General features: G+C 45.0%; 1 protein-coding gene across 3 annotated transcripts in view; it reads left to right on the forward strand.

Moving 5' to 3' along the window:
* Window positions 1–22473, forward strand: part of VPS13A (vacuolar protein sorting 13 homolog A) — a 489236-nt gene that overhangs the window by 196978 nt on the left and 269785 nt on the right. For all 3 annotated transcript variants that reach the window (XM_033927056.1, XM_033927035.1, XM_033927045.1), the window contains 4 exons: window positions 2631–2938; window positions 10196–10343; window positions 18723–18861; window positions 20424–20548. In XM_033927056.1, coding sequence (XP_033782947.1) covers window positions 2631–2938; window positions 10196–10343; window positions 18723–18861; window positions 20424–20548 — 720 coding nt within the window. The remainder of the gene's footprint in view (window positions 1–2630; window positions 2939–10195; window positions 10344–18722; window positions 18862–20423; window positions 20549–22473) is intronic.

A 22473-nucleotide genomic window follows, 5' to 3' on the forward strand; every position in this document is an offset into this window, starting at 1 on the left:
AAGTTTTAATTTTTTAAATTAATAATCGTTTCAAGCTAACTATCAGATTACAGAACTATTGTTTGACCTGGGGAGCTGTGGAAAAATTTTGAAACATTAAGTGAGCTGTGAACAGAAAAAGTTTGGGAACCACTATTTCATCTCAAATGTTTCCAAATCACTCCTGAAGCATTAGGAAAGAAAAGAGGAAGGTTTTGGAATGGCCTTCACAATCCCCAGATCTTATTATTAAAAACCTATGGTGAGATATATCAAGAATATATTCATGAGCTCTGCAAGCAGAAGCGTAGTCAAGGGGAGTGGACTGCTCTGGTTGCCAACGCCTCTCCTCTTCCCCCCCACCCCATCCCCCCGACAATGGAAAGTCTCTGAAAAGTACTCCCCCTCACTTCCTCTGCTGGCCTTGTCGGATGAATACTGCTGCTAAACACACAAATAGCAGTTCGATCTTTCCCTCCTTCTCTAACCTATTATTATATAGTTAATTTATGGCCGTTTAGTGAGTTAAATAGTCCTTTAAGGAAGGCCTGCTTGAAACATTTGGCCAAGTCGCCCATTATCAAATACAGGACCTTTGAATTGTAAACTGTTACTGCCTCGTCTGTTTATACCTTACCCCCTTTTTACTGAGCTGTACTAACATAAAACATGGATGAGTTTGTAGTATTTAAATCAAGTGTATCTGCGTTGTTTATTCACCTACCTGATGAAAAAAGGATAATTTTCAAAAGCATGTCAGATACAGCATTAGCCCAATAAAAGATGTATTGCCTACAACATGATTGTTGACGCATGGTCACTTTGAGTATTCCCATGCTAACCAATAAAAAGCTCTGTGCTTGAAAACTTGACATAATGGTAAAAAAGGAAGAACAGAACTGCTAATAGTATCAGAACTGCTAATAGTATCAGTAACAAACTATTATGAGAGAGTGTACATGATAGAGATAAAGATTATCAAGTACCAAGAGATGCAATCAGAGCAAGCAAATTTGACAAAATATTTAGAAATGGTTGGATGTTGTTATCTTGATTAGAAAGAACTTCCTAGCACACCTTGATATGTTGTTGCCTGTAAGAAGCTCTTTCTGGCACAGTGTGAGTATTAAGAGCAATATAATAAATTAGAGAGATTGAGGTATTACAGAATATATCCTAGTTTGAGTGGTGATCATTCCTATCATAGTACGGGAGAAATTCACCAATTTGGGGAGACTACCTCGAAAGAGCATTCCACAAGATGCATGTTGTATTAAAGCAATTTCCCTTTACTGTATTTTTCTATCCTTACCTGCTTTCTGTCACTGTTCTCTTTCTCATTCATTCTCTTTCCCATTCCAAGAGGAAACCACACTAGCAGGAATTTGTGTAGCTATGGAATCCCACAGCTTCATTTTTGTTCTTGGGGAGCTAGTTTCATGTCAACATTAGAGCTTTGTTGGGCCTTGGGCAAACAAGTGCATTGAGCCCTCAGTTATAATATAAATACAAAACTATTCACTCTACAACCTTCCCATACCTGGCAGCAAAATGGTGGAATCCTTTACCAGCACAATTAAGGAACACCCTCTCCTACCAAAACTTTTGTAAAGGCCTAAAAACCTATCTATTTGGAAAATATCTTACTCTTCCCCACAAACAAGACACAAATCACCTCTCCTATCTCGATAGATGATCAAGCTCCCTACAAACTGGGAAAGTGACACCCATACCTAAACCCATAATATCAAGACTACAATACCAGATACGTATAGCCAATCTTCTCTCCAAAACATATGCTATAATCATTTGCCTATATGAACTAAGTTATCTGTGTCATGAAGCCTAATGAAATAATGTTGTCCCTGGATATGGCCAGGCTCTTCTAAATTGTAAATCACATTGAACTCCTTCTGGGGCATATTAGCAATCATAAATACTAATATAATGAATTCTGAATGCCACAAATATGTGATTCTGACTGCAGACGAAAACTGGCAGAGGAGGCATTAAGTTGCTGCTTGCTGGTGATTGTTAGTCTTAGGACAATGCAGAGATAAAATAGACCTCTGCAAAGTGCTAGCTCTGATTTCCTTTCTCATCCTATTTGTCTCCTGCCACAACTCCCAACAACTATTCCCGATTGGTGGTGGGTGGAAAAATCTGTCTTAGAAGCCACTGAGCTACACATATTAGAGCAGGGGAGTCAAAGTCCCTCCTCGAGGGCCGCAATCCAGTCGGGTTTTCAGGGTTTCCCCAATGAATATGCATGAGATCTATTTGCATGCACTACTTTCTTTGTATGCTAACAGATCTCATGCAAATTCATTGGGGAAATCCTGAAAACCCGACTGGATTGAGGCCCTCGAGGAGGGACTTTGACACCCCTGTATTAGAGAAATTCCTCCTAAACCTTGTGACCCAAGACACATACCTAGTTTGCTTATGCCCTATGTCCTGCACTAACCAGGCCTGCCTTGAGGTTTTGCCATTTCCTTCTGATAAGGGTTACTTTTGAATCATGCATCCCAGGTTTTTTCCCCCACTCATTTGAACTGTTTGCGTGTCTGCACAAACCATTCCCCCTTTCCTATGCCGCTGTGTCTGGTTCTCTAAGTTCAAAAATGTCAAACTTTCTATAATTTTTCTAGGCCTTTGTTAACAATTTCCAAGCTGCCAAAGAAGCACTGACTGAAGCAACAGTCCATGCAGCAGAGAAAGCTGCTACAGGCGTTAAAGAACTAGCTCAAAGGAGTTTCCGAATGGCTTTGAATGTAAATGTTAAAGCACCCGTTGTCATAATGCCACAGTCTTCAGCGTCTTCAGATGTCCTAGTTGCCGATTTTGGTCTGATCACTGTAAAGAATAATTTCTCCATTATTCAACCAAAAGTACGCTGTACCCTGCCGCCTGTTGTTGATTCTATGATGGTGAACCTGAGTGAACTCAAGCTTTACAGGTAACATTTCATAGGATATACAGGGAATGAGCCTGAACATGCATGTGTACATTGTAAAATTATTGCTGATCTGAGGCAGGCCTAAATGCTTAGTGACACTATTGTGAACTACCAAGCAGGCTTCTGTTCCATGGGTTGCAGCGCTTGGGAATGATATGGAGGGTCCACAACCCTTGGTGGGAAGGGTGTCATTCATTGCATAATGGTGACAATGGTCTGATTTTTGGACCCAGCTTACAGGATTCTAGAAGGAGTCTTAGTCTTCAGCCCCTGGGTAAGATCTGTTGCTATGATTAAGCCAAGTGAGTCAAGAGGAGGTTATGAAATGAGAGAATAATCCCTAATTAATTTATTTTTATTTTATTATTTATATACCTCTTATTTTATTATTTATATACCTCTTATAGCCTAAGTGGTTTACATTCAGGTAGTCAAGCATGTTTCCTTATCTGTCCTGGTGGACTCATAGTCTATTTAATGTACCTGGGGCAATGGGGAGATTAAGTGACTTGCCCAGAGTCACAAGGAGCAGCATAGGATTTGAACCCACAACTTCAGGGTGCTGAGGCTGTAGCTCTAACCACTGCACCACACACTCCCCTTGTAAATGAAAGCTTATGGTTCCCCAACCAGCCAGTATTAATTGAAACGGAAGCCCACAAAAATGGGAGGGAACTCATGCCCTAAAATCCTGGCAGCTGTAATAAGATTGCATAATCAATTATGAAGCGGACTCCTTAAAGTTGTAGACAATTATACAATATATATTTCCATGCATACAAAGTCCCTCTTGCCATGCTGAAAGTAACTTGCTAGATAGGAAAGCCTTAATGGGCACAGTAGTAGTTGGGGAAAATGCTAACATGCATTGTAAGGCCTCCAAAATTCAGCATCAGTCTTGGACCTGTTGTCTTAGTGTACACTAAAAAGGTTGTGAAATCTCCTGAGCTAAAAGGCCTGAGGGACTGGGCCAGTAAAGAGGGGCTTTCCTGCCCTTCTCCTGTAGCAAGATTCTGATCTTCACAGAGAATACAGGGTAACTCAACAGAGTGGTGCTGCAAGTAGGGGAGCTTTGCAAGTAGGGAGACTTTTGCTCCTCCAAAAATGTAAGCTCACCTTCAGGGAGGTGCCACAGGTTTTTAAAAGTGAGATGGATACAGAGTTTTCAAATCCTGGAAGGAGTGGAGTGGGAGATTTGAAGGATGGTGTGAGGGATCTTGCTGCTCGAGGGAGGGAAAGTGACGGGTAAACCAGTGAAGATAGGATAGTGCCACATAAAAGAATAAAGAAATTCTGTTTCGCCTGGTAGACCGGTATAGTACTCATGGATGGGTTAAATCTCACTGTGACCAGCAGGTGGAGACAGATACCAAAAATTTGAATATTAGGTGAGGCACCCCCTTCCCCTCCAGTCTTTCTCAGTCTCCAGCAGTGTGGTAAGACTAATTCGGCTCCCCCTCTTAGGTGTGTTGGAATTTGTTTAGGACTCCTGGGTTCCCCTTTTCTGCTGGATGGAGCTTGTTTGGGGATCCATCCGACCTGGGGGGGTGTTAAACCCGGCTGTGTCTCATGAAGGGTCCCTCCCCCCCTTCCTCCACCTCCCCACATTTTTGTAGAGGGTCTCAGCCAGCAGTCTGGCCCCTGTAGTTGGTCAAGCCTCCAGCTTTGAGAGCCATGGAGTCTGATCTGAAAAAAAAATCCTGTCTAAAGAGCTCATTTCCATTTAAACATAGTAACGTAGTGTACGAAATTGATGTTTTTACTGTATTTTCTCATCTAACTGGCACTTTTTTGCAGTTTTCAGCACAATGAGAACTTTGAAAGGCAAAAAGTGCTCATTGTGTTCCAGACATGAGGTATTTGCGGCCAGCTTGTGCAAGCGTTGTACAGGCTGAAGCAGTGGGAGATCCTCGTTGGCATTGGGTGCCGGCGGCCAAGAAATCCCGCTGCAAATACCTCATGAGTTGTCTTCAAATTGTAGGGAAGCCTGGGCTTCCCCCTGATGCTCACGTGGAGGGTTCCCCAGCCGCCGACGGTCAGGGTAGAAAGGATTCCTTTACTGCCAGAGCAGCTGGGGATTCCCTTACTGCGTTGGTCGGCTCCTCGGCCTTAGCGGCAGGAAAAGCCCAAGCTTCTCAGACGCTGCAGGCCTCTGGAGCTTCGATTTTGGCAGTTTCAGGCCAGTTTTCTGCGGGAAACCCCTCCGTATTTTCTGTGCCCTCAGGTGACCTTTACTTTATTGGAGAAGCAGGGGCAAGGTATTACTGGGTCCCCTGCTGTAGCAGGGAGTCCCTTGGGGCCGCTGGGGTTTTCCCCCTGAATTTATATTGGCACTTTGCAAAGCTTACATGCTGGTGGCTAGAGGTTCAATTTCCAATCTGGGGGTCGGGGGGGGGGGTATTTACCCTTGACGTCTTCTCCGGTTCGGCTACAGACAGCGGCGGTTATACCCCTTCCTTTCTCGTCCAAGCGCCCGTGGGTCTCTTAGGATGATGATTTTTGTCAAGAGGAGCAATATGTGGTTGATGAGGACCTGGACCTGTGGGGAGATTTCCAGGATCCTGTTGGGAGGACAGATTCCTCCAGCGGTGGGTTTGAACGCCCACATACAGGCGAAGGATGCATCTATAGGGCACATTTTTCAGCGGGACAAACTTCCTGAGCTAATTCTTCAGGTCTCCTCTCTATTGGGTGTTTTTTTTTTTTTTTTTTTCTGGTTGTTATTTTATTGAAATCTGAAGCAATTAAAAACATCTGACTTATGCAGTTGTATATAAAACAATACGTTGATTCGTTATATCTTATTTCATGATAAATATTGAGAATTTTCAAATTATCTATGATGTCTAATATAGCTCAACCTTCCTATCCCACTCTCCTCCCCCCCCCCCAACCCCAGTGGAAGGATGTGTGCAGGAGATTCATAAGATGTGGGAGAAAGATTATATATCAAAGATCAATGGGACTATCATTTTGGAAATTAACCCAAATTTCATATGCACTCCAAATGGTATTATAATTCTGTATCTGATTTCTCTGAAGAGCAGTTAATGTAGACATCTGTTGTATATATTGAACTTTGGCCAATAATACTCGTAACATTGGTAAATCTAATTGTTTCCAGGCAGATGCCAGGACAAGTCAACCTGATGTCATTATCAAAGATCTCCTCTATATTGAAGCTTGAGGACGCCATGTTGGAGCCCTCGTGTAAAGTGGACCCCTTGCTTAAGGGGATCCGCTCTGCTTCCTACTCTTTTCCTATGCATCAGGATATTAGGGATATTATGCTCACATAGTGGCAGATGCCGGAGGCGCCGTTTCATGCTCCATGGCCCGCCTCTATACTATCCCTGAAGGGGATCGGGACACACTGAAGTCGCCGGTGGTGGACCCGGTGGTCTTGGCCATCTCAAAGCGGCATACTATGCCTGTTGAGGGCGGTGCTGCCTTAAAGGATCCTGAGGAGTGTAAGTTGGAGTCCTTTCTTAAACAGAGTTTTGATGTGACAGCTCTGGTGATCCAGGCAGCGATGTGTGGCGGGCCATTGGCTCGGGCATGTTTTTGCTGTGCCGAGCACGTATTTGACCGCGAGTCTGATAATTGGGAATTAGTGGAACAGGAAGTTGCCCAAATTGAAATGGGTGCTTCTTATGTCTCAGATGTCATGTATGACCTCTTGCAAGCTTCTGCCAAGTCTGTGGCTTTTGGAGTGGCAGCACGCCATACCTTGTGGCTTCGTGTTTGGTCGACGGATGCGGCGTCCAAAGCTAAGTTGACAAAATTTCCCTTTAAGGGGTCCTTCTTGTTTGGTGAAAACTTGGGACAAGCTGGTGCAGATACTAACCGATTCTAAAGTGCCTTATTTGCCTGAAGATAGGCCTAGGCTGTTAGCTCGGGATGGTGCTGGGCATGGACGAGATTTCTACCATTTCCACTTTCCTTGAGGGGCCACTTCCAGTCTCCTGGGCTTTCCAAGAGCTGGTTCTTCCAGCGCATATAGTCCTTTCGAGGGGCCCGCCGGGGGGGGGGGGGAGTGCGAGTAGTGCCCCCACTGGGTCCCATGCAACCCGTCCTGCCAAGACTCCTTGCCGGTGCCTGCCTTGGTTCTGGTGGGCGCCCAGCTGCGTGACTTTTATCCACAGTGGGCAGCGATCAGATCAGTGGGTTCTGGAGGTGATTTGGGACAGTTATAATCTAGAGTTTGCCCATTCCTTTCCAGATCATTTTTTCACTTCATCCTGTTCCTCTGCGGGGCTTGGCTCGCTGCAGTCTTCGTTGGTGGCTCCAGACCTCCCCCCATCTACTGCAAGGGCCAAGTCTGGATCAGCCACAGTGGACAATGCTGCTCACCAATGCCAGTATCCTTGGTTGGACAGCTCAGTGTCTAGGTCACTCAGCTCAGGGCACCTGGTCCATGGAGGAGGCATCCTGGTTGATCAATGTTCTGGAGACCAGAGCCATCCATCTAGCGCTGTTAGCCTTCCGGTCCTTTCTGATGGGCAAGTCAGTCAGGGTTCTTTTGGACAATGCCACAGCGGTGGCCTATGTCAATCGTCAGGGGGGGCACCAAGAGCTCTCTGGTGGTGCAGGAGGTGGCTCTGCTCATGATCTGGGCAGAAACTCATCTTCAGGACATCTCGGCCTCCCACATTGCAGGTGTGGACAATGTGCAGGCGGTCTTTCTGAGTTGTCCTAGATCCCGGAGAGTGGTGTCTGAGCCACGCAACCTTTCAGTCTTGGGGTCAGCCCTTCATGGATATTATGGCCATGAGCGTCAATGCCAAAACACCCCGTTTCTTCAGTCAGGCCGAGGGGTTGGATGCTCTGGTTCAACTATGGCCAACGGAGGGTCTGTTGTATGTGTTTCCTCTGTGGCCATTAGTGGGCAGAGTTGTTTGAATTGTTCGACATCCAAGCCTGGTGATTCTGGTGGCCCCGGATTGGCCCAGGCATTCATGGTATGTGGATCTGGTGAAGCATCTGGTGGCGGAGCCTCTTCCTCTGACTCTCTCGACTGACTTACTGTCTCAGGGCCCCATTCCAATGTTCGATCCGGATCACTTTTGTCATACGGCTTGGCTCTTGAAAGGGACCAGCTAGGTAGGAAGGGGTATTCAGATAAAGTGATCTCGACCCTTTTGGGGTCTCAGAGACTTTCCACTTCTCGGGCTTATGTGCAGGTTTGGCATATCTTTGAGGAATGGTGTGCTTCGCATGGAGGGTCTCTCTTCGCGCTTCCCTGCCTAACATCTTGGAGTTCTTGCAGGATGGCCTGGACAGGGGCCTGGCTTGGTCTTCTCTCCAGGTTCAGTTTGCGACCTCGTCAGCCTTTCGTGGGTTGTTGAAAAGTCAGCGTTTGACTGCCATTCCTGATGTTTGATTTTTGCGAGCAACTAAATTGCTCAAGCCTCCCATGTGTCTGTCTGTTCCTTCTTGGAATCTTAATCTGATCTTGTCCATGCTGGTGCACCCACCTTTTGAACCTTTGGGTGCCTGTTTGCTGAAGGACCTTACCCTTAAAGCGGTCTTCTTGGTTGCTATCACTGCTGCTAGATGTGTGTCTGAGCTACAGGCTTTCTCTTGTAGGTCTCCCTTCCTGGAGTTTTCTAGGGAGCGGGTTATGTTGCAGCCTGTTCCTTCTTTTCTGCCAAGGGTAGTTTATCCTTTTCATGTCAATCAGTCAGTGGTCCTCGGGAGGGATCTTCTGAGCAGAAACAGTTGCACAAGTTGGATGTTAGCTGGGTCCTTCACATTTATGTTCAGTGGACTCAGGAGATCCGGAAATCAGATCATCTCTTTGTCCTTCTGGCATATGGGAGATCGTGCTTCCAAGGCTACTATTGCATGCTGGTTCAAGGAGGCTATTGCTTCCACATATCTTCTTCAGAAAAAGCCTGTTCTGGAATTTCTCAAGGCTCATTCCACTTGGGGTCTCAAGCACCTTCTTGGACTGAGTCTTCTCTAGTTCTTCCAGTGGATATTTGCAAGGCTGCACTTTGGTCCTCTGCATTCCTTTGTCAGACACTACCGTGTGAATGTTGAAGCGCTTCAGGACATGGTGTTCAGTGAGAGTGTGCTGGTGTTGGCCCTTAGGAATCCCACCCTTGATGGGGACTGCTTTGCTACGTCCCATCTGTGAGGAACTATACCAGTCTCTCCGGCGATCCAGAAGGAGAAATTAGGTTCTTACCTGCTAATTTTCTTTCTGTTAGCCTGTAGACCAGTATAGTTCCCCACCCTATCTGTCTTTATGTGGTGTTTGCGGGTTTTTGCTTGTGGGCAGATTTAGCTTTTTCTGCGGGTTCTAGTATTTTTCTAGGGCTGGGGAGATATAAGAACAGTGGCTATGGCTCAGCTGGCTTAGCTGGTGAGCTATGAGGATATTTTATATGACAGTTTTTTAGTTCTATACCAGTTTTTAATTCTACACCTATGTGTGACAGTTGATACTATATGCAACTATGTTTTACACTCCTGTTCAGAGTGTTGGTACTGTTATCAGTTTAGTATTTCCTAGGTTCTGCTTGGCTATTCGGCAGACTGGAGGGGAAGGGGGAGCCTCACCTAATATACAAGTTTTTGGTCTCAGTCTCTACCTGCTGGTTACAGTGAGGTATAATCCATCCGTGAGGAACTATACCAATCTACAGGCTAACAGAAAGAAAATTAACAGGTAAGAACCTAATTTCTCCTTTAACTACCCTAATTGCTATGGACTGGTTACCATGGCAGATTTTTTAAGGAACATTGTTTTATTTTCATGAGAGGAAGTTTGTTTGGTTCATCCTATTAGTGCGGCCAAAATTTAACTTGCTGATGCTGTGCTAAAAACCTGTCCTGGGGATCCCAGAGCCAATCATGTTTTCAGGATATTCACAGTATATATGCATATGAGAGAGTTGCATGCAGTTTATTTTAGGAAACTTAATTTTTTATTATAGTTTAATGAAGATCCCTCTGATGACCAAATTGAGCTGCCACAAACCTTCCCTTCCTATTCATGTGGTCTTTCTGTGCAATTCCCCTCAATTTCATTCAGACTTGTCTTTTATTGCACAGAACATGAGATTTTAACAGATGTACTTGGTGTATGGTATTCTCATGCATGTTCATTGTGGGTATTCTGAAAATCCAGCTGTCTGAGTATTCCCTAGGACAAGTTTAGGGGCCACTGTTTTAGGTTATGAAAATATCATATTGAAGTCAAAACGTAATTCAGCGTCCAGTGTCTTAGTATTTTGCTTCCTTTTATAGATCCACTTTCGAGAGAGGCTTATTACAAGCAGAAATGCAGCTTCTACTGCCACTGAATATGGAAGTTACTGTTGAGCGTAATTTGGCTGCTGCCTGGTATAGTGATGTTCCTGATATCAAAATAATTGGACGACTCAAACCTATGATGGTGAGTATTCTTTATGGTTTCTTATTTTCTCGAGGAGTTTTACTAAAATGATTACAATGCTCAAAATGATATATCTACAGAAACATTTTGAGCTTATCCTACTACAAAAAAAAAATAGTCCTTTAGATTTGAAGAATATATATAGAAGGGTTTCTGCAGCTTAAACATCTGTGGTGGAGATGTAGGTGGAAGGCTTCACTTCTTTCCTTGGGACCTTCCTGAATGAGTTGTGCTCTGAGCTTTTATTCTTCCTGGGCTGCACTCACCTGGCTTTGCCTTACCGAGTCACTCCTCCCCTGCACATGTTCTGCATATGTGAGGAAGTTTTAGAGAGGGAGAACAGTACCTGTTAATTTTCTTTCTGTTAACCTGTAGACCCTTTCACAGTTCTCTGTTAGGGGACATTTCATTGCACCCTTAGCATATTATGACCTTAGAGCCCCATCTCCAGTGTCAATTTTTTTTTTTAAGATTCATGGACAGGTTTTTCTCATGTTAAACCAATATAGAAGATTTGGTGTTGCCCTTACCCCTCTCATGAAAGTCATTTAATCCCATGTAATCATCTCTGAAGAATCTTTCTAGTAGCAATTTAAGTAGAAGAATTCATGAACTTTGTCTTAGCCATGTAGAAACCAGACATTTAGGGCTCCTTTTACAAAGGCTGTTTTATACTAAACTGCACAAGCATCCATGCAGAAGTGTCTCCATACTCTGGACTGTAAACAGGCTCTTATTATTTTAAAAGATCAGAATCCTTGAAAATCTATGGAACTCTTTGTCTCCACCGATCCAGCAAGACGTATTACAGTGCAAAGTGTAAATCCTAATTAACTGGCTAGCATCCTACATTCAGATTGTTTGGGAGCAATCTGTTTTCTCTTGCCAGTACAATTAATTATCCCAGGACAAGCAGGCAGCATATTCTTTACGCATGGGTGACGTCACCGACGGAGCCCACGGTACGGACCTTTTTACTAGAAAGTTCTAGTTGGCCGCACCGCGCGTGCGCGAGTGCCTTCCCGCCCGACGGAGGAGTGCGTGGTCCCCAGTTTCTTCGTTTCCGCGGAGCGAAGAAGACGTGTGTTTTTCAACGTCGTTGAAATACTCCTTTTGCCTTCCCGCTCGCGTTCTTTTTTCGATTTTTTCACCTTCGGGTGCTTTTTTCTTTCTATTACAAAAAAAAAAAAAAATAAATTCCTTTCTTTTGCTTTATTTTTTCGTTCCTGCCCCGGCGGGGCCTGTTAGCACGATCCAGGCCTCGGGGTTTGATTTTGCGGAGGCCGTGTTCCCATTCATGCCCCCGCAACCCGGTTTTAAGAAGTGCCAGCAGTGTGCACGCCCGATCTCCCTCACTGACCCACACAATTGGTGCTTACAGTGCTTGGGACCGGATCATCGGGCGGATTCCTGCACCCGCTGTGCCACTCTTAAAAAACGCACTTTGAAGAATCGTCAAATCCAACAAAATCTACTTTTCGGCACCGGCCCGACTATGGATTCGACCTCTTCATCTGCGGCACCGTCGAAATCGACACCGACCACTTCGACACCGCCTGAGTCGACATCGGCGCCCCCGGCGCCAGGTAAGCCGGCTAAGAAGCCTTCCACCCTTGAGCGCCCTCCCACTTCGGGGACGACACCAGTCCTTTCGGCTCCACGCCGAGCCAAAAAACGCTCCACTCCGATTTCGGTGAGTGCCTCGTCATCGGCCCCCTCATCGCCGGAGTGTAGAGCGGCACCCATGGAACCAAAGAAGAAAAAAGTGGTTCCGGTGCCTCCCCTGGATGACCGCATTGCGGCCATCCTCCAGGACAAGTTGCAGGAACAACTCCACAAGCAACTTAAGCAGCTCTTACCCTCTATCTTGGCACCGCTGCTCTCGGTACCAGACCGGCCCGAGACCCATACCGTCCAACCGGTATCCACTCCCTTGGTACCTATGGACTCCTCCATGCCCATTCTCTCGGCACCGCATCTCCATTCCCATGCCGAGGCTATGGCATTGACGACGACCGATCCTCCTCGGGACCGGGCAGGGCACCGGTCTTCCCACGACTCTGACCGGCACCGTACTTCTCGGGACCGAGACAGACATAGGTCTACATCGCCTGGTAACGTCTCGGTACGCTCAGGCAAATCTTTGTCTAAAACTCACCATGCCGAGCCTTCCACTCCAGTCTCTCGACACGCACATACCGATGTCAGAGACCCGGACCTATGGGAACAATCCCCTACCGGTACCGAGGAGGATGCATCGTCGTCGGATGAAGAGCCTTCGGCACCCGATACCGCATCTAAACCTGAACAATCTTCCTTCTCTAAATTCCTCAGGGAGTTGTCGGGTGCTTTGTCTTTGCCTCTGGAATCTGACTCTAAGAAGTCACAAGCTTTCCTGGAGGCATTAGATTTCGATCAACCTCCCAAAGAGTTCCTAAAGTTGCCCGTGCATGATATCTTACGGGAAACTTTTTATAAAAATTGGGAGAACCCGCTGACTGTTCCTGGGGCCCCCCGTAAATTGGACAGCCTCTATAGGGTTATACCAATCCCAGGATTTGATAAACCCCAACTCCCTCATGAGTCTCTCCTAGTGGAGTCCACTTTAAAAAAGACTCAGGGCTCCAGTGTCTATGCCTCCACCCCTCCTGGCAGAGAGGGCAAAACTATGGACAAGTTTGGCAAGCGGCTCTATCAGAATGCCATGCTTGCCAACAGGGCAAACAACTACTCGTTCCATTTTTCATTCTACCTCAAACATCTGGTAATGCAACTCTCCGCCATGCAAAAGTACATGCCAGAGCATAAGGTTCCACTTTTCCAGCAGCACATCTCCAGCCTGCTTCAACTGAGAAAATTCATGGTGCGCTCTATCTATGACTCTTTTGAGCTCACCTCCCGTGCATCTGCCATCGCTGTGGCTATGCGCCGTCTGGCCTGGCTCAGGGTCTCTGATCTGGACGTCAACCATCAGGACCGACTAGCCAACGCCCCATGTCTGGGAGACGAATTATTCGGAGAGTCCCTGGATACCACCACACAGAAACTCTCCGCCCATGAGACCAGATGGGATACTCTCATTAAACCAAAGAAAAAGGCTCCTCCTGCTCGTCCTTACAGACCACAGACCTCATATCAGCGCAGGTTCTCCGCTAGGCCGCTCAATCCACCTCCACAGCAACCTAGGCGGGCCCGCCAACACCAGCACACCCAGCCTCGTGCCCAGTCTAATCAACCGGCCAAGGCTCTTCCTCCTGCCAAACCATCTCAGCCCTTTTGACTCCTCTCTCCAGGGCTTAGCCAGTCTTCCACCCTCATTGCCTCTTCCTCAGCCGATCGGAGGCAGGCTTCACATCTTCATCAGCCGTTGGGAGGTCATCACATCGGACCAGTGGGTCCTAAACATCATCCGCCACGGCTACTCTCTAAACTTCCGGACTCTTCCTCCAGACAATCCTCCCGTAGAGTCTGCTTCTCTTTCAACTCAAACCCCCCTCCTCCTGAGGGAGGTCCAATCCCTCCTTCTACTCAATGCCATCGAAGAAGTACCTCTGGAACAAAGGGGCCGGGGATTCTACTCCCGTTACTTTCTGGTTCCAAAAAAGACAGGAGACCTACGTCCCATTCTCGACCTCCGGGACCTCAACAAGTGTCTCGTCAAGGAGAAGTTCAGAATGCTCTCCCTTGCCACACTGTACCCTCATCTCTCTCAGAACGACTGGCTATGTTCCCTGGACCTCAAGGAGGCCTACACTCACATCCCAATCAATCCATCCTCACGTCGCTACCTACGATTCCAGGTGCACCATCGCCATTATCATTACAAGGTGCTACCTTTTGGCCTGGCATCATCTCCCAGAGTGTTCACCAAATGCCTCATTGTGGCGGCGGCCTTCCTCAGGTCCCACAACCTTCAGGTGTTTCCCTACTTGGACGATTGGTTAGTGAAAGCACCTACGTCTCCACTTGTGCTACAAGCCACTCATCATACCATCTCTCTCCTCCATCTTCTGGGGTTCGAGATCAACTACCCCAAGTCGCATCTGCTTCCCACACAGCGACTTCAGTTCATCGGAGCGGTTCTCGACACCACACTAATGAGGGCGTTTCTCCCCTCCGATCGTCAGCGAACTCTGCTACGCCTGTGTCGTCAGGTGCTCCTTCATCACTCCATTTCTGCCAGACAAATGATGGTCCTCCTGGGCCACATGGCCTCGACGGTTCATGTGCTTCCCCTGGCACGACTCCACCTCAGAACACCTCAATGGACTCTGGCCAACCAGTGGTCACAGACCTCGAATCTTCTTTCTCATCCCATCTCTGTGACATCGTCTCTTCAGCGATCTCTACAATGGTGGTTGGACTCCTCAAATCTTTCCAGGGGCCTTCTTTTTCATCTGCCCCCGCATTCCATGATCATCACCACGGATGCCTCCCCTTATGCATGGGGAGCTCACCTGGGAGACCTACGCACCCAAGGTCTTTGGACCCCGCAGGAGCGTCTCCATCACATCAACTTCCTGGAACTACGAGCCATGTTCTATGCTCTCAAGGCCTTCCAGCACCTTCTTTGCCCTCAGGTTCTGCTTCTGTGCACGGACAACCAAGTTGCCATGTACTACATCAACAAACAGGGCGGCACCGGATCTCGCCTCCTTTGTCAGGAGGCTCTTCGCATTTGGACCTGGGCCACGGCCCGCAGTCTCTTCCTCAAGGCTGTCTACATCCAGGGCGAACAGAACTCCCTGGCCGACAATCTCAGCCGCATCCTTCAACCTCACGAGTGGACTTTGGATCCTCCCACGCTCCACTCCATCTTTGCTCGCTGGGGCACTCCGCAGGTGGACCTATTCGCAGCTCCTCACAACCATCAGCTGCCCCAGTTCTGCTCCAGACTCTTCTCTCCTCACCGTCTGGCCCCGGATGCATTCCTGCTCGATTGGACGGATCGGTTCCTCTATGCCTTTCCTCCTCTACCTCTGATGTTGCGAACTTTATCCAAACTCCGCAGGGACGGAGCCACCATGATCCTCATAGCTCCCCGGTGGCCTCGTCAACACTGGTTCTCCCTTCTACTTCAACTCAGCTCCAGGGAGCCCATTCCTCTACCTGTGTTTCCTACTCTACTTACACAGCAACATCAGTCTCTACTACATCCCAATCTGTCTTCCCTCCACCTGACAGCTTGGTTTCTCTCGGGCTAACCTCTTCAGGAAATCTGTCTCAGCCGGTCCGTCTCATTTTGGACGCCTCCAGGAAGCCGGCCACCCTCCAATGTTACCATCAGAAGTGGACCAGGTTCTCCTCTTGGTGCCTCCGTCATCATCACAACCCCACCTCCTTAGCGGTGGAAACTGTTCTTGACTACTTACTCTCCCTGTCCAACGCAGGCCTCAAGTCTACCTCAATCAGAGTCCATCTCAGTGCCATCACGGCATTCCATGAGCCTGTCCTAGGAAAACCTCTCACGGCTCACCCTCTGGTTTCCCGATTCATGAGGGGCCTCTTCAACATCAAACCACCTCTGAAACCTCCTCCGGTCGTCTGGGACCTGAATGTGGTTTTGTCTGCCCTCATGAAACCTCCCTTTGAGCCACTTGCCACAACTTCGCTCAAATTTCTGACATGGAAGGTTCTTTTCCTCATTGCCATCACCTCTGCCAGGAGGGTTAGTGAGCTTCATGCACTGGTTGCCGATCCACCGTTCACTATCTTTCACCATGACAAGGTGGTTCTGCGCACCCATCCAAAGTTCCTTCCAAAGGTGGTCTCAGCCTTTCACCTCAACCAGTCCATTGTTTTGCCTGTGTTCTTCCCGAAGCCTCATTCACATCCCGGAGAACAGGCATTGCACAGTCTTGACTGCAAGCGTGCCCTGGCTTACTATCTCGATCGTACAAGGGCTCACCGCTTGTCCCCTCAGCTCTTCCTGACCTTCGACCCGAATCGTTTGGGTCGACCGGTCTCTAAACGGACGCTATCCAACTGGCTTGCAGCTTGCATCGCGTTCTGTTACGCTCGGGCCGGTCTGTCACTAGACGGTGCTGTCACGGCCCACAGGGTAAGAGCTATGGCCGCTTCTGTTGCTTTCCTCCGTTCCACACCCATTGAGGAAATCTGCAAGGCGGCCACCTGGTCCTCAGTTCACACATTCACTACTCACTACTGTCTGGATGCGTTCTCCAGACGGGATGGGCACTTCGGCCGATCTGTACTTCAGAATTTATTTTCCTAATGGCCAACCATCCCCCCTCCCTCTTTGTTAGCTTGGAGGTCACCCATGCGTAAAGAATATGCTGCCTGCTTGTCCTGGGATAAAGCACAGTTACTTACCGTAACAGGTGTTATCCAGGGACAGCAGGCAGATATTCTTACGTCCCACCCTCCTCCCCGGGTTGGCTTCTTAGCTGGCTTATACTAACTGGGGACCACGCACTCCTCCGTCGGGCGGGAAGGCACTCGCGCACGCGCGGTGCGGCCAACTAGAACTTTCTAGTAAAAAGGTCCGTACCGTGGGCTCCGTCGGTGACGTCACCCATGCGTAAAGAATATCTGCCTGCTGTCCCTGGATAACACCTGTTACGGTAAGTAACTGTGCTATCTTGTCAGATCAGAGGCAATGTGGCTACCATAGTTCTCTTTGAAATGTACTTCCCTAAAAAACATTAGCTATTAGGTCTGTGCCTCAAACAGTCGCATCATGCTACTATTTGGGTCAATATCAGTCAGGTTATTCCATAGGCATTATTCAACTGTCAAACTATCATCTATTTGGGTTACTTCTTAACAGAGATGTTATTTCTAAAAATAACTAGCCTGAGTTTGGAAGTAATTCACATACGTATCTGATTATATTCTCTTTGTTGACAGATGAAGTAAAATTGCATACCTGAAACAGCAGGATTAATTAGGCACTCAGTCTCTCCCATCTCTTCAAGAACTGTATTACTCTTGGGAGCTATACAATAGAGAATGACATGGGGGACATTTGTCCCCATATCCACAGGCTGTGTCCTCGCCCCACCATTCTGTCCATTTGCACAAGCCTCAAACACTTATGATTTGATATTTAAATCTTTTTATTAAAGTATATAAAGGTACAATATTCTGTACGACTCTTTATAAATCACAAATAGAATCTTCCATTTTGATCTGGTTTTGGTACAACCTTACCAAAGATTCAATTGCCTGTGCTTTTACATCAAGTTTCAAGTTTATTATTTTTCTTAATTAATCGCTTAATCAAATTCAAAGCGATGTACATATTAAAAAGATAGTCAATAAAAAACAAACAGTACAAACTATAAATAATTACGTTGGGAAATACATATTTACATTACATAAGGTAAGAAGGGTATTGAAATACATTTGTTAAGTGAAAGCAAAACAAAGGAAAAACACAATAGGGAAAACATTTAAGTAGTAAGGTGTAAACTATTAAAATTACTGACTTTAAGAAATAATTAAATTAAGTATTAAAAGCATCATTAAAAAGAAATGTTTTTAAATTAATTTTAAATTTTACCAAGTCTTGCTCGTTTCGTAAAAAAATTGGAAGAGCATTCCAGGTCTGTGGTGCTGTTACTGAAAATATAAACTGCTGTCTGGTGTTTATAATTTTCAGTGAACTTAATTGGATTCTCTTTGACATGGGTGTAGAAAAGAAATTAAACTATGTAGTGGATGAACAGGAAAGAAAATGTCTATTAAATATTGGAAATGTTCCATGATGCCAGCAATGAAGAATGAATCTTGTCGCAGTAACAATAAGATGGTTGAGCAGCTGGGCACATGATGGCAGGATGTTGTAGACGGTAGGAATCTGATCAGCAGATAACTCTTATTGCCATATCAAAGGTAGATGACACGAATGATGTTATTTAAAAAACAAAACCAGCTTCTACAGGTTTTTTAAAACATTTAAAACAGTTGTTTTTGTCTAAGATGCATTAAGTTTTTACATACTAGTCTCAGGTTTTTAGAGATTGTCCCTGTCTTTGCAGGCTCTGTCTCTGTCCCTTCCCTGTAGTTATCCACGAGTACCTCTCCCTGTCCTGCGGTTGTCCACAGGTACCTGTCCATGTGTCATTCTCTATTATACAATTAACTGAGGGAACGGAGGAGAATGTGTATGGGAAGGGTTCTACATGCTCAAAACTTTATACTACTTTCTGAGCTCTAGGAGAATCTGTTCCACTCTGGTACCATTTGATAACGTTATCCACCTGTTTTTCCTGATGAATTTTACTCTCTACAGGGAGCACCTGTCGCAGGAGTAAGCAACTTAGCTTCATTTATCTAGAAGTTATAAAACTGATCGAACATCTAACTCAAAATGTCTTTTTCTTTCAATATCCTCTTATTTTCTTTTTAATAAAGGTTATTCTCAGGCAAGAAGACCTGACTACTATTCTGAGAACACTTAATGAGAACATAGGGGAGGGTTCTGCTCCTACTTCTGAACCGAAGGAAGCAAGTAGTTCAAGCAAGGATGACAATAGTACTTCCCATTCTGGAGGTATATTCTTGAATTTTATACATATACAGTAACAACCCAGTATCACTTTCTTAGAATGAAATTTCTAGCTCATCAAAGTAACTGCTTTAAACCATTTGGAAATTCCTTTCTTGGAGAATAACATTATCCCTAGCACAGAACATTTGTAAAGTCTTAAACATAAATGTGTCCAATCTTGTTCTATTTCCTAAATTATTTATTTAACTGAGCTATACTTTTGATAGAGCAAAGATGCCTAAACCATAGTTAAAAACTTACCCCCTCTTCTACAAAGCCGCGTGGTAACGGCCCCGAAGCCTATTGAGATATAAAGGGCTTTGGGGCTTTGTAGAAGAGGGGGTTAGATTGGCTAACTTAAAGAAAATATGGCAGTTTCTGTGAAAATGGAATATAGCTGTAAAAACGTTAGAAAAAATATATACCTTATGAATTGAAAAATATTTTACTTGATCTATAATGTTATGCCATTAAATAGAATCTTTATTGAAAAGTTGCAGATTTGTTTTAACTATTCTAAACAGTTCCTTTTATTTTTAAGCCTTAATCAAGGTCTGGTGTGTTATCAACCAATATACTTGTGTTGGAGGGGGCACACTTCTGAAAATAAGTCTAAATTGCAGAGAAAGCTGATAACCATTTTTGAGAAAACATATGTCGAGTGATCTCCCCAAGGTGGCTATCGGCTTTCAATAGAATTGAAGACTTCTTGTATTCAGAAAGTGTGTCCCGAAATGGATACTTTGGTAGTGAAACTTGACCAAGGCTGGCCTTTAATGTCTTTTCATAGGATTGTTAATTTTGTATGTGGAGTCTCACCAAAATCCTTAAACCTACTAATTTGTGGTCCAATTTATGGAAGAAATTGTGTTAGCCAAATACTATTTACAGTGATAAGTGATTAAAATATCTTCTCAAATTTTTTCCATATGCATTTGCCCACCTTTTGTGCTTAGTGGCATATGAAAGTTCTGAAGTATGTAGGTCTAGAAATTGGCAAATAAGATTTAATGTTAAAAAAATACAGGGTCATGCACTTGGGCTGCAAAAATCAGTATACTATAGAGGAAGAAATACTTCTGTTTATGAAAGAAGAGAAGGACTTAGGGGTGATTGTTCACGTGAACTCGCAGGCCTTGAGCATGCTCAGATGCTCAAGGCCTAACAGAAGAGGAGGCCGATCTTCGGGCACCGGCACCAAGCACAGGACATGCCGGTGCCCAGATAAGTGTAAGAAGCGTCGGGGGGGTGCCAGATCGTGGCGGGGGGGGGGGTGCCGGATCACGGAGGGGAGGGTGCCGGATGCGGGGGGCGCTCGTAAATCGAGCCATGCTCGGTTTCCGAGACACCGATTTTGCAAATGTTTTGCTCATCTTACAAAACACTCGCAAACCAGTGCACTCGTAAACCGAGGTACCACTGTATATGAGTGAGTAGCTGATGAAATAATTTTTTTATGGTCCTTAGAGACAAAATAAGAAAATACCTTTAGTAAATACACCTCTTAAGTTTGGATGTTTCAAATTCAAAACGCTTTTTTAAAAAAATATATATATTTTCTGCAGGAACAACTGTTGTGACAGCTGCTGTAGTGGAAACATATGCATCCGTTAAAGTTAAGACAACGCTAAAATTGGACTTTCGGTTTGATTCCCTCACTTTAAATTTATATAGCCCACATAAAAGCCAGGTAAGCATGGATCCATGATTTTGGGTTTACTATACCTTCTGGGTGATGGTATATACAATGTCTGTTCAATTATGCAGTATAGAATTCTAGTATCTCTGTTGGTATTAGCAAAATTAAACTTTTTGAAGCTCGTAATACTTTTAAACAATCCATAAAAAAGATGCTTTTTAGAGACCCTACACTAATAGCTTAAGATCTGGAAGTATTTAGTCATAATGAAGCTTTACTCTGTGAATCAGTGACTTTCTCTTTTGACCTTGTAGATTGGCAACTGTGTTCTGAACCTACTGCTACTTACTATACTGACAACTTTCAACTTGCGTTTTAGATATGAACCACTTAACCATATGGTGAACCACTTAACCATAATATGAACCATTCGCTGTAATCAGTATCACAAATTTTCTCCCTTCAGCAAGGTTTTGAAATAAATATTGCATCCTGAATTGAGTTAATGGATGAAGGCACTTTAACTCATTCTACATTCCTGTTTGTCCGTACACTAATGACATCATTACTGTAAGATAGGCTTCTTTTTTAAAAAAAATATTGCAGTTTCTGGTGGACTAGGAAGGATCAATAGTCAAATGCCATGGTTGACTATTTTTGTTTTGCTGCTGTTTTGTTTTTATTTTATTTTTTTTAATACTGGCAGCAACATTTAAATATTTTTGTATATTCAGTGCCACTGTCCTGCATGGGGAGGGGGCTTGAAGGGTCTGGACTGCAGGAGCTTGCAGCTAGATCCTCACAGAGCAAAATAGGAAGCCAAGTCAAAGAGAGAACCCAAGAAGAAAGTTCCAGAAAAATAGCTTCTTAAAAAAAACAAAAAACCAAAAACCCCACTGCATAGCTACAATTGTACTCTCTCTCTCTCTGCCTAGTCCAGGTGGGACAGAGCCTGGATAGAGCAACCTATCAAAATAAGTACATGTACACAGAACCTGGCCAGGATAACTTGCAAGTACACAGAAAAAGGAATGTTTTTCTTCTCTCTCCCTCTCTTACTAACTGATAATGGGGAAGGTCTCAGGCTCTGGCAAGTGGATTCTGAGACAAAACAGTGCAATCATGGACATGCCAGATAAGAAAAACAGATGTGAGACCAAAGGTAAAGCCTTGGATACCTAGGGAGAGGCTTCTGCAATGCCTAGTTCACAGCCTATATGGGCCCAATTTCCAATAACAAAAGCAGGTTTGTTCCATTTTGCATCAATGGCCAACTAGCCTCAGGTGTTGTAGTCCTATATGGGGGAGAGGAAAAGATCTCCATATATGTATCCTCCAAGTCTCATAATGGCAGAGACTCTCTTGAAGGGCTGGATCAGGGTCAGGGCAAGTGTGGCAGCTCTTATGGAACTTTTCATAAGAAATCCCATAAAACTTGGTGTATTCCCCAAAGTAATCACAGGCCAAAAGTATGCTGTTGTATCACAAGTCATTTTCCCTTACTAATTAGATGATGACCTTTTTAGTTGCCCTAAATCTTGTGTGATAGCATATCGCAGGTCTTTCTGTCTTCTAGAAAGACTCCACTAAGAGATCTAATGATTTTAAATGGAAACAGTTTGAGAAAGTCCCCAGTCCCTTTTTCCTGTCCCATACAACTATTGGTTGAGTAACTTATACATCTGTCTGGGTCATTTTTGAAAAATAATATAGCCACAATGTGGAAGGCTAAACCCATCTCTGTACAGCTTCTAGTTGTTTGCATTATGTGAGGTTGCTTCTCTTGCTTCTTCCGATTAAGCTACCTGATGTTTCCTGGGACCTTAATATTATTCTGACCCAGCTAATGTAATCTCCTCAGGATACACGTAGACAGTTAGAATTTCAGAATACCCACGACTATGCATGAGTTAAATTTGCAGACACTCTCCTTTCAAATGTAACTCGTGTATATTTACTGGATAACCTGAAAACCT

Source organism: Geotrypetes seraphini, chromosome 1 (assembly GCF_902459505.1).
Source record: "Geotrypetes seraphini chromosome 1, aGeoSer1.1, whole genome shotgun sequence".
NCBI lineage: Eukaryota > Metazoa > Chordata > Amphibia > Gymnophiona > Dermophiidae > Geotrypetes > Geotrypetes seraphini.